At 42.7% G+C, this 13061-nt stretch overlaps 1 protein-coding gene across 6 annotated transcripts in view; it reads left to right on the top strand.

Annotated features, from left to right (window-relative positions):
* Positions 1–12080, top strand: part of TBXAS1 (thromboxane A synthase 1) — a 247195-nt gene extending 235115 nt beyond the window's left edge. For all 6 annotated transcript variants that reach the window (XM_013173135.3, XM_013173133.3, XM_066997785.1 and 3 more), the window contains 4 exons: positions 2079–2167; positions 4556–4693; positions 7450–7612; positions 8240–12080. In XM_013173135.3, the coding sequence (XP_013028589.3) occupies positions 2079–2167; positions 4556–4693; positions 7450–7612; positions 8240–8314 (465 nt within the window). In that variant the 3' untranslated portion in view covers positions 8315–12080. The remainder of the gene's footprint in view (positions 1–2078; positions 2168–4555; positions 4694–7449; positions 7613–8239) is intronic.
* Positions 12081–13061: the final 981 nt, after the last annotated feature.

Below are 13061 nucleotides of genomic sequence, written 5' to 3'. Positions count from 1 at the left end.
AGGAACAGGGCTGAGGTGGTGACCCAGGATTCAGAGAGATGCAGGAGAAAAAGGAGAGGGAAAGGGTCTGAAAGAGAGATGTAAAATTGGGGGGGGGGGGGCGGGTGGAATACACACCACAGCATGCATTTGCGTCAAAGCCTGGAGTGCCTACGCTGTCATGAAGAAAGGTAACTTTGCCATGAAAGCCTGAATATGGAGTCTGATCACAAGTCATTTCCAGCCTCTGCTACTGAGCTCCTGAGCGACCCTGGGCATGGCAGGTAGCCTCTGAACCACAGGTCCCTTTCTGCAAAACACAGCTGATAAAACTCGTCCTCCTGTCTCTGGTTTTACATAAATTATTGGGGCACAGCATTCCGCCCTGGTTCTCATGACATTGCTGCCATTTTTGTGTTTTAGTCTCCTAGTCCTTTGTCTGATAACCATCGACCTAAGCCAAAGGTTTGAGTTAATAGGCATTGCTGCAGTATGAAAATAACACTGAACTGCTGTCAGTGTAGTCATACTTCCTGTATTGATAATATCTGACATATACTGACAAAATACTTCATATATTGACAAGCTGAGTTGCATATTTTTTCCTTTTATTTTTTTTTCCATACGAGAGGAGCAGACACACTGGTTCTGCTCAGCATGTGCAAATTATTTTCTCTGTTTTTGCTTTTCCTCTCCTGAGCCAAAAAAAAAAAGGGGGGGGGGGGGGGATAATAGAATGTATCTATTTCCTTCCTAGAAAAGATCAGTTAATGTGAAATGGTGCATGGTGGCTTAGTTCTGAATAAGTGGGATACCCTAATCCAGCAAGGTATCCTCGCTCTATTGTACGCCTTTTCTGCATACCATCTGGAGTTGTTCTCTGCTTAGTATTTGCAGTATGTACCATATGTTTTTGCATGAAAATTCAATAAAATATGCATTATACATGAAAAGTGCTGTAGTAAATAAAGGAAGGATGGAATCCAGTCCTCTTTGTGAACGGCAGGGGCCCCAAATCTTCATAAAAGGTTTAGTCTAGTCTGACGTCTGTGCTTTTCTCCAATTTACTCCGTGTCAGTCCTTAGGAGATGCTCTAATTTAAAACAAAACTCTGCTCTCCTGACGAGGTTATTAGATGTACTTTGGCTGCCCTCTGCTGAGAGCGCTGAATAATGACGGGAAAAATGTCCTTTTTCCGGGGAAGGCAACAGGGATGAATTATGCATGCATCTGTGTGCTGAGTTGTGTCATTGCTGCTGCTGGTCGCCCTCGGTTTGCTGTCTCCCATCGCCTGTTTGCTGCCTGTCCAAGGGCAAAGCCTTCTGAGCTACGCTGCTCTTTGCGTTTTGGTGCTCACTACTCTTTGTCATGGGTCGGGAAGTTTTGCAGTCTGATGAAAATGTGGGCTCCAGCATTGCACCCCAAGCAAAATGAAGCATTGTCTCACAAGGGATGGCCACAGGGAGGAACAGCCTTCACCACTGCAGTCTTGCTGGGCAGGATTTGAGCTGCCCTCACGCCCCACTACCTGGCAGAGCAATTCGCCGCTGCGTGCCGCTCCTTGTCGGCTGCCGGGCGTCCCAGTGCCATCTCGCACCCCTCCGCAGACCTCACGGCGCTCTAGCACTTTGCTTGAGTGCCTGGAAGGGGCAAAGGGTTGGCTCTAACATCGACAAGGAATAACTGATTTGCTGTTTCTTACGAAGAAAGTGCTCCCAGTCTGCCATGCTCCTGGCCTTGGGAAGGAACCAGGGTCCAGTGCGGATTTCAGTGCATGAATAAAACAATATCACTGCTGGAGCTATTAATGCTCCCTGCAATGCCCTATTTAAAATACTTTCTAGCAAGTTGATTTATTATTATATCTTCAGCTGGGCTGCACACCAAAGTGTTTTGATGATGAAAGGAATGTTATACACACATTTAATTACTGCCCACATTTTTGTATAATTTTATCATTTACTGTTTTAGATGAGACATCGAGTTCTTCTACAGGAAAAATGCCCAGTAAAAATAGATGATTTAAAAGCTAATCTGAGATGAGTTTGGCACTTAAATGTGAGAAAAATGTAATTGTTCCTTTCTTCCTGCCTTTTCAGATGGTCCCTGATTATCAAAATGTACAAGAACTCCCTTATCTGGACATGGTGATTGCAGAGACATTGCGCATGTATCCACCTGCATTCAGGTACTTTTTTTTCTCCTCCACATTCCACCGGGTATATCCCTAGCTAAATAAAATGGAAATCTGCTGTTGGAAGACCAGTGTGCCCTTGATCTCTGTGCCAACATCAATACTGCTTGTGCATTTGAAAGATATAAAGTGGCCTATTGCAGGAAAACTGGCTAATCCTAGTATTTCAAAAGTCACTTTTTTATGACAGATTGGCCAAGATTGCTTTCTCAACATTCTTCACATCCCCCAAGATTGGAAGATGGAGCCATTCTGCAGCAGGACTGGCCTGAGAAAGCCAGATGCTGCTGTTTTTTCAGGGACAGGGAGCAAAGAACTACCCTGGCCTCTTGGTTGGTGGTTGTTACCCACTATTCATTAAGGCCCTGGTTTGGAAGGTTTGCACATTCAGAAAGCTGAACTCTGTCTGTTTGACTTGGGCCCATACTGTTTCGCACTAGTGATGTGTTATAATAATATCGCTAAGCTAATGGCTACATCCATTAAATTTTGAAAGTTTTGTCCCAATCCACCCAAGACTAAGTTTATTAAGTTATATTGGTGAACTGAAAGGAAAGTGTGAAAGAAATTATAAACGGTATGATTGTCAAATTTCCAAGTTATCGCAAGTGTAAATGTTAAGAGTGGAACTTTGCAAAGCAGTTAGCTGGTTTTGCTGCTTCTCATGAAGCCAGGGGGAATTTCAGAGGACTGGAAATGAGCCAAAGCTGAGCTTACTGTGACAGCCTTTGAAAAACTTGACCCACAATTGCAAACACCTTAAAATAAAAGGGCTTAAAATCACGTTCTCTTTTATACATTCATAAAGATTGCAAGTCAAGTTTTTTTCATGGACATTGACAGGGTTGCTCAGGGAGTAAATGTCAAAGATACTTGCTTCAAGATGAGGTGTCTGGGTTTTACTATGTTATACGTGGTATACCAGTGGAAATTGTTTCACTAGTTAAAGCATCAGCGATCTTTGAGTTTCAGGTGAAACACAGGGAAACAATCAATGTCTGTCAGATGGGAAACAAAATGAGAATGGAGCAAAGTTGTTCCAAATGTCCACGGGCATTGGTGGTTTATTGGTCTGGCTTTTACTCTGAGGGATGTGCAATGGATAGGACAGCCCAGTACCTTGTAAAGTTGCTAATTGCCTATGACAAGGATAACGCTGTATTCTGAAGAAAATTCAGTAGCAGCCAAGCATTCTATAAAATGAGATTCTTTTAAAAAATTAATTTACTAGCCAGAGAATTTTCTTCCACAAAACTCATGTTTCCACTGTCACCAAATTCATGTAAGGATGAGAAGGATGGCTTGTCAATGTGTTCCTTAACATGTCAGGATTTTGTTCCAGGTTTGGAGTCTCTGCTATTTATTTGTCTACAAGAAAGAGAGAAACAGGGTGACAGCGAGGAAAGAATGTGTTTCTATAATAACACTCGACTGACAGCCCTGCAACTGAAATCTTCATTCAACTTTTTAGGCTCAGTGCAGGGAGCAGCAAAGGGAGCCCCTGTGCTCCCAGCTGGTGCTGGGGAATAGCTGCCAGCTGAGAGAGCCCACAGCTGCTTGCAGCCGGGCTGGGGTCTGCAGTGACCACCCAAGCTCCGAAAGAGCCATATCAGGATCTATCCCTGTACACATGCACACCCACACAGCATTTTTACAGGGTTTACAGACCCAAGCTTGGCTGCAGGCAGGCTGCTTGTCTCAGTCTTGTTGTCACAGTGAGGTCCCTAAGGACAGTCCCACTCCATCGTCTGCCACCGCAGGGTGGGAGGAAACTGGACAGTTATGTTGCTGACATCTTGCCTATCCTTGATGAGTGCATGTGAGCTGCAGGTTTTCAATGGTTTGTGAATTTTCTGTATTTCTGTAGCAGCAGCAGAGCACCTAGCCCTAACATTAAAACTGTTCCTTGCTAAGTTTCAGGTGCAGTCCCAGACTGGGGGAGCCTCTCAAATAAAACTCGAAAACTGTATTTGACATAGCTTTTCCTGAAGGCAAAACAGTATACTCTTTCTGCCTGTTATTAGTGATGTCTGACGCATTTCATCTGCAATTTTCATAAGAAATGGGTCTGAAGCTGACTTTAGCAGCAAAATTGCAGTTCAACAGTTAATGTTTCTGAAAATAATAAGCAACCGGAAATTACTGTGAAAAGGACAAAAGTTAGCTAGCTGCACTGGGGATGTGTGTTTATAGGTAGTTGGAGCTGATAGTAATCTGCGAAGACACTAGCACCAGTAATGGTTGCTGTATTTATATACTGGGAAAGTTTTACTCCCTAAACTGCAAAGTCAGTCCAGCTGAAGAGACTGACTTTTATGGCTCCTTCCTGCTGTGTCTTCACATTTATTAATCATCTGGGATATGTGACACTTACTGTTGCAGGTTCACTCGGGAAGCTGCTAAGGACTGTGTAGTGCTGGGACAGCATATTCCAGCCGGGGCTGTCATTGAAACCGCAGTTGGACATCTCCACCACAACCCCGAGTTCTGGCCAGAGCCAGAGAAGTTCATTCCTGAGAGGTATGTGCTGTAATGCTTTCCATTCTTAATCTGCAGGTCATGTTAGGAATGTTTGAGACCAAAGGCCTGCCTTAAATGCTCTTTCACATATCAGGGTGGGTGCAGTACTCCAGCCTGTCCAGTGGAGACACCAGGTACTGCTTCACAGCCACAGTCTCCCCAAATTCACCTGAACCAGTATCCCCCTCAAGAGGAGTGCAATTTAATTTAGATCATAAAATATGTTCTTTCTACCAAATCAGACAACTGGTAATAGTGGTGCATCCTAGAGAGAGTGCAAAGTCTGGTAAACAGTTGAAACAGGACTCAGGTTTTTAGATGTTTCCCAATCAGCTGCTGCAAATAGTGTTACTTGTGGACGTAGAAGTTCTGTAGTAAGACAGTATATTTACTGGCATGCAGCTATACGGGAAACTCGTACAATGCCTGGCTGATTTAGAGCAGCCTTTTCACCTCAGATCTTGTTATGGCTTGGATATGCTGTGAGCGGGGAACCTGTCCCATCTCACACTGGGAATTTTCTCTCTGTCGTTAAGCTAGGATCCTGGTTTCTTAGCTCTGCTTAGCAAGACATACTTTCACACGGAACATTTATTATTTTCAGCTGCAGGGACCCCTGTCAAGTTGTGTTTGTGTTACCTTCCCCTACTCTACAGTTCCTGCGCTGAGCTTATGGGGAAGGCCCACAGAGCTTTAGCTGATGTGGTGCTATGTAAAAGCACAATTTTGTTTTGTAGACAGCTTTATTTTAAGCTGTTTTATGGACAGCTGTATTTTAAGATACCACTGTGTTGAAAAGTCTACTAAGAAAAAAGTTTACGCTCTGCAAAGGACTGAGTGTGATGCAAGGCAGACCAGGGCCATCCTCACCAGCAGGTCAACACGCGTGTAGGTGGGCTTGCCCAGTGGATTCTGTCTGGAGCAAATTTTGGTATATGCTGTACCAGGCACCTTAAGTCACGAAGAAGAGCAATGCCAGGGTTATAGAAGCTCAGAGCTTTTTTTGAGGAGGAATCTTAGCAATAGCTGGAAGTCTAGGTGTTTTTTGTTTGTTTGGTTGGTTTTTTGTTTGTTTTAAGCTAAGTTTATCTAGAAATGCTGTCTTAACTGTTTATTCAACACCTTAACAATGGTATGAAAGTGCATTATGGGTTAAAATGGTGGCTGCAGTCCCGTTGACTCATACAATGCTGTACATAATGAATCTGAGATGAATTCCCTTTGGAAATTTCCCTGAGGAATGAAGCATAATTACTAACACCCTCCCCAGCTTATATCAGTTGGTAATGTTAGTAAGAATTATAAAATAAGAGCTTAACAAATAATAAATTAGTTCTGCTATGGTCATTTTTTTTCCTAATATTTCTTTTTGAAATCTGCCTCAGGAATAATATAAGGCAGGCTTTAAATTTACCAGAATGATATATGAGGGTGAGCAAGGCAAGAATCACATTAACCCATTTGCATGGAAGTATCCATGGAGTAGTGTACAAATCTTATTTAGGGTGTCTAAGCATGGGGATAGGGTTAGCAGAAATATACATTGTTATTTTTTTTCCAGACCTCAAAATCGCCCGTATTGCTTCACATCTCTAAATACTGCAAGAGTTCTTTGGGCCTTAGCAGTCTAAAGTTCTTGCAAACAGTATGCAAGTGGGCAAAAGATTTTCAAGGACACCCATAGAACCTTTATCTGCATGCAGAACTGGACAAGTAGTTCTCTACTACCAGAACAGCTCCAAATACCCTGTGAGCTGGGAGGACTGTGTAGATTTCCAGGGTAATGCCACCTCTGTGAAGGTTTGCTCATGTTAAGGAACTTTTCTGACCAGTGACTTATCGTGGGCCAGGGTAGAGCCTCACCTTGTTGATTATTCGTTGACCCTAACAAGTTGCACTGACTCAAGAACACTCTGTCCAGTATACATCCATCTTTGTAGATGTTAGCTTACAGAGTTTACCTTTTTCCTTTCAACCACCGTTCGAATAGTAGTTTTGTTTCCTTCCTTGTGGGGAACAAAAAAAAAAAAAAGCCTAATTTCTAATGGATTGATATAGTATTTTAGAGCGACCTAGTTGATGCAAGACTGCATACAAAGTGTCACATTAATCATTCTCTCCAAATAGACTGAGGTACTTCAGCTCTAAAAACAGAAGGGTCTGCAATTTCAATGCTTCCCAGCTGGGAACCTGGTCTCTTTGGGCCAAGAGCAGAAAGAAGGGCTGCAATGAATCATAACAACTGTCTTCCATGGCCTGTCCAATCCCATGAGATGATTTCATCACCCCTTGCAAGCTTCAAAGAGAAATCAGGAAGGCTAAAACCTATTCCTGTTGGCTTGCTTCTGCATTGCACAGCAGGGAAACACCATTGCTAATTCTGCATAATTTGCATTCCAGTCTGTTGGCTTCCTCTTAGTTGTAATCTCTCCCTGAAACATGCACAGGTCTATACATCTAGCATGTCATTCTTCTGAACATGGTCATTGAATGAAGGCATTTCATTAAAGACAGGTTGCAAGTAATACTAATGTCTGTCCTCTCCTGCAATCACCAGCTGAAAAAGGCTGATGCCTGTAAATCAGTTATCAGTTGATTTAAAAGCATCAGCCCATCAGTACATAATCTGTTAATAGTCCCATTGGTCTGTCCATTAAAAGCAATACAAGTAACCACTTCTGAGATGTGAATAAAATAACTTAGAATCAGGAGTAAAAAACATTTCTTGAACTGTTTTCCACCTCTTCACCTTCTAGGTTTACAGAGGAGGCCAAGAAGGAACAACATCCCTTTGCATACCTGCCCTTTGGGGCAGGGCCCCGTGGCTGTATTGGCATGAAGATGGGTTTGCTGGAGACTAAAATGACTCTGCTAAGGATTTTGCAGAAGTTTCAGTTTAAGATCTGCCCAGAGACTGAGGTTTGTACATGCAGAGGCTTAAAAGTCTTACTTGTCAACTTCAGTGAGTTGGCAGTGTGTCCTAGACATGACAACTGACTTGCCTTTATGGCTCTCTCTTCATTAGAGAAAACTGCTAGAACCAGTTCCATAATAAGGAGGGACAAGAGACCTGGACTGCATGTTTTAATCAAAATGTGTTTGCCCTTATTATTTTTGCAATAAAACAAAAGTTACACACCTCTGTCTTGGTGGAGAGCAGTGTAGCAACACTGCAGTCAAAATCCATTGATTTATATGGGGTGAGGATAGGTGTACATCTTTCCTAGGACCTTAGCACTTTAGTATACACCTATTACTATATATACTGCACCTGCCACTTACTCAGCAGCTCGAGAGTTTACAGAGTTAATTTCTTTCTGCTCAGATCTACAATATACCTGGGCAACTACTGCCTCAGCCTCTGGCTGTAAATTCTATTTAATATTATACTACCACAGCTGACTGTAAAACAAGCACTTTACAGCTTCTACAGTAATCCTGGTATGAATTGGTCCCCCAGCAAAAATGGCTGTCTGTATGTGGGGCTTTAACGTACACATAAACTAGTACATACAATCGTACATAAGATGTTCTTTTGCCTTTCAGATTCCATTGCAGCTGAAATCGAAAGCCACGCTTGGACCAAAAAATGGAGTCTACATTACACTAGAATCTCGCTAAAAGAAAATGTACATCCTGAAACCTCTTGGGATAGGACCCCTTGTTTAGTGACTCACTGGGTATAATTATTTTTCAAAACCCCAATGACAGGTAGGAGCCTAAGTCCCAGTGAAGGTCAGTAGGTGCTGTCTGACTGTCCTCCTATGGGAGAGATTCAAACCACTTTTTAAAACGAGGTCCGGGCTTCACAGTCACTTGGTGGTTTTCAAATTGCTGTGAATAGTGTATGTAAAGAAGCAAGCCACTCTCACTAACTTTTCTACATTACACTTCCTTTCACTCATCTGTAAGAGGCTTTCTCAATGCTCAAATTCAGTGAACAGAGCAGGTGTTAAGTGTACACTAGATTTACGATAGGTTTTAATTACCATTCATTATCTGACACATTCTGCTGATGCACTTATAAATCCCTACTCCAGAAAAAGCCCAAGAGGCACCACAGTTATAGCAAAAGAGCTGAAATTCAGTGCATTGGATTTTATCCTGAACTGTACTGAAAATCAAAGCTGAGTCTCCTGCACACCTAACCTCTCCTTATGTCTGTAAAGTGGAAGGAGCAGCACCTTCTTCATGCTTTTGAAATGTTTTGAAATACACTTAAATTAACAATTTGCACTTGGCACGTTGCATCGACATGACTGAAAAGGAATGAAGAATTCCCCTGTTTGCCAGTTAAGTTCCAGTAACTAAGACCAAAGAAATGAGATGGTAGCCATTTCGCTGGTTACTGAACTGATGTTGGAAAGGTGGAGGAAAATAAGAGATGAATTTAAAGGAAGCAGGAGGACTGGGGAAGATTTAAGGGTAATCAGAAGATGTTGGTATAATGTCTGCTTCACTGCTCTGAGGCCTTTCTTTTCCAAGCATTGCAGCTGACACCATTGACTAGCTCATTGACTCAGGGAAATTAACAGTGCTGCATGCACTAAAGCCAATGTCCAGGGAGTGGGGTCCAGGACGATCAGTCTCAGCAGCTCTCTTGACTTATGTGACTCTGGAGCAGGTCATGTCCCAAGTGCCTCACTCTACTCAGGTGGGATTACCAGTTGCTAGAGCAACAGATCAGTTCAAGCTGTATGGCTGTGCACATCATTTTCACAGCCAGAGCAGCAGTATGCTTCCTGTCTTCACATTCCCTCCGTGCTCTTTCCTACTCCTCTACAAAGCCATTCAATCACCACGTAACTCGTAGGGCAACATACAGCAGTGACTGATTGACTTGAAAACTTCAGGGGGCTGTAAAGCAAGAAAACAAAACCATTATAGGAGATTATCTCAATTAGAGGGTCTTTTTTTTTTTTTTTTTTTTTTTTAGGTGTTGGTTGGTTTTTAGTTTTTATAAACAGAAAAAAAAAATCTTCTGGAATTGTAAGGACAAGGAAGCACCTTTTAGTTCCTTACAAGTGTTGACCTTCTGCCTGTTGATATACTCTGCTAGAGGTTTCCTTAAGTACAACATGTCTCTAGGTGGGATGCACAGAGAAGTGCCATGGCAGCAGTGGGAAGAGACTGACTGCTCAGCTTCTCTGCAAGGATTGCTGGAAGGAGCCATCTGTTCGCTGATCCCTAGCTGTAGTTTCTCTCCAGCAAGCACCTTTTGCTGCCTTCTTCCCACATGCTGCCTTAACGCTGATCGAATTACTGTGTCTTGCTCCTGGAAGACGTTGTCTTTTTCTTTCATGGGATTTTTTTTTTCATCAGAACTGTAGAGGTAGCAGTGAAGTACTAACGTGACATTCATGGATTTGTCCCATGGATTTCCAAGGAGCGTCCCTGTCATGCTAAACAGAAGTGCCCCGTTACAGACAGTGATTATATGGATTAGTTATGGAGTGCCTGCTAGTAGTAAAGCAACAGGGTGTATATATTCTGATTTCTACATGTTATTCATCACTTTTTCCTCTTGAAAATGGTGTGCTTACAGCTGATTTTCTCGCCAGCTTATGTATACAAATAGCAAAAAGTTGGATGATCCTTGCCTAAAACTTCCTACCTACCTGATTGAGCAGAAAGCTCATGCCAAAGTCTAAATAACTCAGCCATTAAAGGCTTGTCTCCTCATTTTTTTTTTTTATTTTTTTTTGCTGTCTTTCTTCCATATGTAAATTATCAGGTCTTTGTGTGCTTCATTTTGGAATGATTACTGCAACATACATGAAACCGGTGTGTGCTTTTGTATGGGCTGTTCTTATCTGAACAGCACTTATCTTGCCTTCTTATCTGAATCCTGTTTGTACTCTCAGTATTTATCTGAGACAGTGCCACTTGTGTAGAGTAGCTGAACAACTCATGTTTCTGGGGCTGAACAGAATGCTATCATCTTGATTGCCATGTTAACTCCACTGGAAAAACAACCAAAAAACAGTTCTGCCGTGGCCACAACTGTGCATCACATTTTACAGGCTCAGAAATTGCACTGCGAGTCTTTCCCAGCTACTTCTAAGTTGAATTCAGACAGTACTCATGCAAATAAACTCACTTGAGTGTGAGCTAAAGTCATTATTTTCCAGCTCCCTTGCAAAATTTTTGGTTACCTTCTCAAAAAGGGAACAAGACCAAACTGTAGAGACTAAACTGTAAAGGAAGTAGTATCTGTTTTCACCTGTCAACCTGTAGTGGTATAGAACAGAGGAAATATTTTTTTTTTGCATCTGTAAGTCAAGGCAGATTTCTGAAAGTACGTCATCCCTTCTTCTACACGCAGGCCTAGTGAGCCAGCTAGAGAAGTAAGACAGAGAACAGGATGCCAGCTTTCCAGTAACACAGCAAGAGCCCCAAACCATTTCTTCCTCTTAAACAACAGCTGCTGATACAGCCACCAGACACTGCACAGTCTTCCATTTCACCAGGATACTTAATGATGCTGGGCCTCTCCCAGGCTGCGTGGGCTCAGCAACATGCCTAAGGAAAGAGTTGTGTTGAGGGAACAGCCCTGCTCTAGTCCCCTGGAAGCGTTGGCAAAAAGTGAGACAGGAGACTGACAGCAGTGCTCCAAAAAGGAACTGGTAACAGAGTAGTAATGATAGGGTGTTTGGGCCCCGATATACCGTGTTCCCAATGTGATCCTGAGCAGATTTGGCTCTAGAAGTCCATAACAATAATATATATATTTTTTTTCTTTTTTTTTTTTAAAGGTACATTTATAGTTGCAACATCAAAACATAACTTTGTATCCTAAAGTTAGGGAGAGTTAGCATTTCTGGTGCAAAAATGCTTCTTAGAAAGCTAAGTACAGCAGTTCATTCTGGGGAGGAATAAGGAAAGTGGTTTAAAATAATTTCTCGCCTCAGAAACAGTAAGTGTGTTGTCTTGCATTGCTGAGCTGTGGGTATGTTTAAAATTGGGCATGTCTGTTTTACAAATGGATCTTAGTCTCTGACATGATATGAAGCAAAGGCTGCTTGGTAATGGAAAGCTTCTATTAAAAACATCTTCTGGGACTTTGCAATCATTACTGAAATCTGTTGGTATAAAATAGTATTTTTAATGAGACTGCTGAGATGATAGAAAACCTTTACAGTTTTGTACTTCAGTATCCTTGGAAAAACAGTCGGGTATTACAAATTATTATGCTGGATTGATTGCAAATGTGAGTGCTCTATTCTAACTTGGCATTAAAACGCTGCATTTCTTCTGTATGTGACACTTTCTTAAATGACCAACTTCTCATTTCCTTTTGTTAAATGATGTTTCTATCTTAGACACAGCTTCACCTAGTATCAGATCCTTCTGCAATTACAATAGTAAATATGCCAAAAGAATCTCAGACTGACTTATGAGCTCTTTATTTCATTGCTTGGTTCACACTGGCCCTGCTCTGATGTCTGATCGGTCCCTAAGAAGTTTGCTCCCTGCACTGCTGGGTGCTGTGGCTGTGTCCAAGGCGGGATGCAGGTTTCCCTCCATTGCTAGGATTTTTGCAAGGAGAAGTGAGTCTGTGGCCAGACCTGAAATGGGATGTGCCAGGGAGCTATTTAGGAGCGAGTTTGACATGGTCTGTGAAGTCTGTCTCCTGGTAAAATGGGTGAGTACCAATAACCCTGGGTATGAAACAGCAAAATGAGTAAGTACGAATCACCCTGGCAGTATAAGTCATCCCTCCTGGATTTTGTGTTTGAAAAAGCATACCTAGTGAAGCAGCATTTGCACAACTCTCACTTGCCCTTCAGCTCAGAGGCAGCTCTGAGCAATGGTTTCTAAGAGGTGAATGTGGGTGCAAGTCCTCCCTCTCCAAGCCACGCAGCACTGAACACACTATCCCAGCTGGTGTCAGCCACCGAAGTTCCTTTTACCCACCACCCCTGCTGCAGGTATCGCGACTGGCTGGTGCGCTGCCACTCCTTTGCTACCGCCACTGATAGACAGGACTTTGACTACCACAGTTTATAAAATCTAGGCAGAATGTCCTGACACACCTGATTACAGGTCAGCCTCATAAGCAGTGTGGTGGGTTGACCTTGGCTGGCCATCAGACCTGTGCCCAGGCTGGTGCAGGGGCAAGCCATAAGCTACCGTGCCCCGCACTGCACTACTGGCATGCACAGGAAAGCTGTTTGGCTTCTGCAGGCTTGCCATCTGTCTTAGCAGAATGGACCTGTTACTAGGAGAAGGAAACAACCTCCACAGCTGATCTTTCTCCTCATGTGGCATGGGAGTGAGTGAGGGGGAGAGAGAGTGAAAGACTATTACACTGTTCATGCTGTTTCTTTTGTCTTAAGTAGTAAAGAGAGATCCTTATCACTCAGAA

Source organism: Anser cygnoides, chromosome 1, assembly GCF_040182565.1.
Source record: "Anser cygnoides isolate HZ-2024a breed goose chromosome 1, Taihu_goose_T2T_genome, whole genome shotgun sequence".
Classification (NCBI taxonomy): Eukaryota; Metazoa; Chordata; class Aves; order Anseriformes; family Anatidae; genus Anser; species Anser cygnoides.
This window is presented reverse-complemented; position numbering and strand designations above follow the sequence as displayed.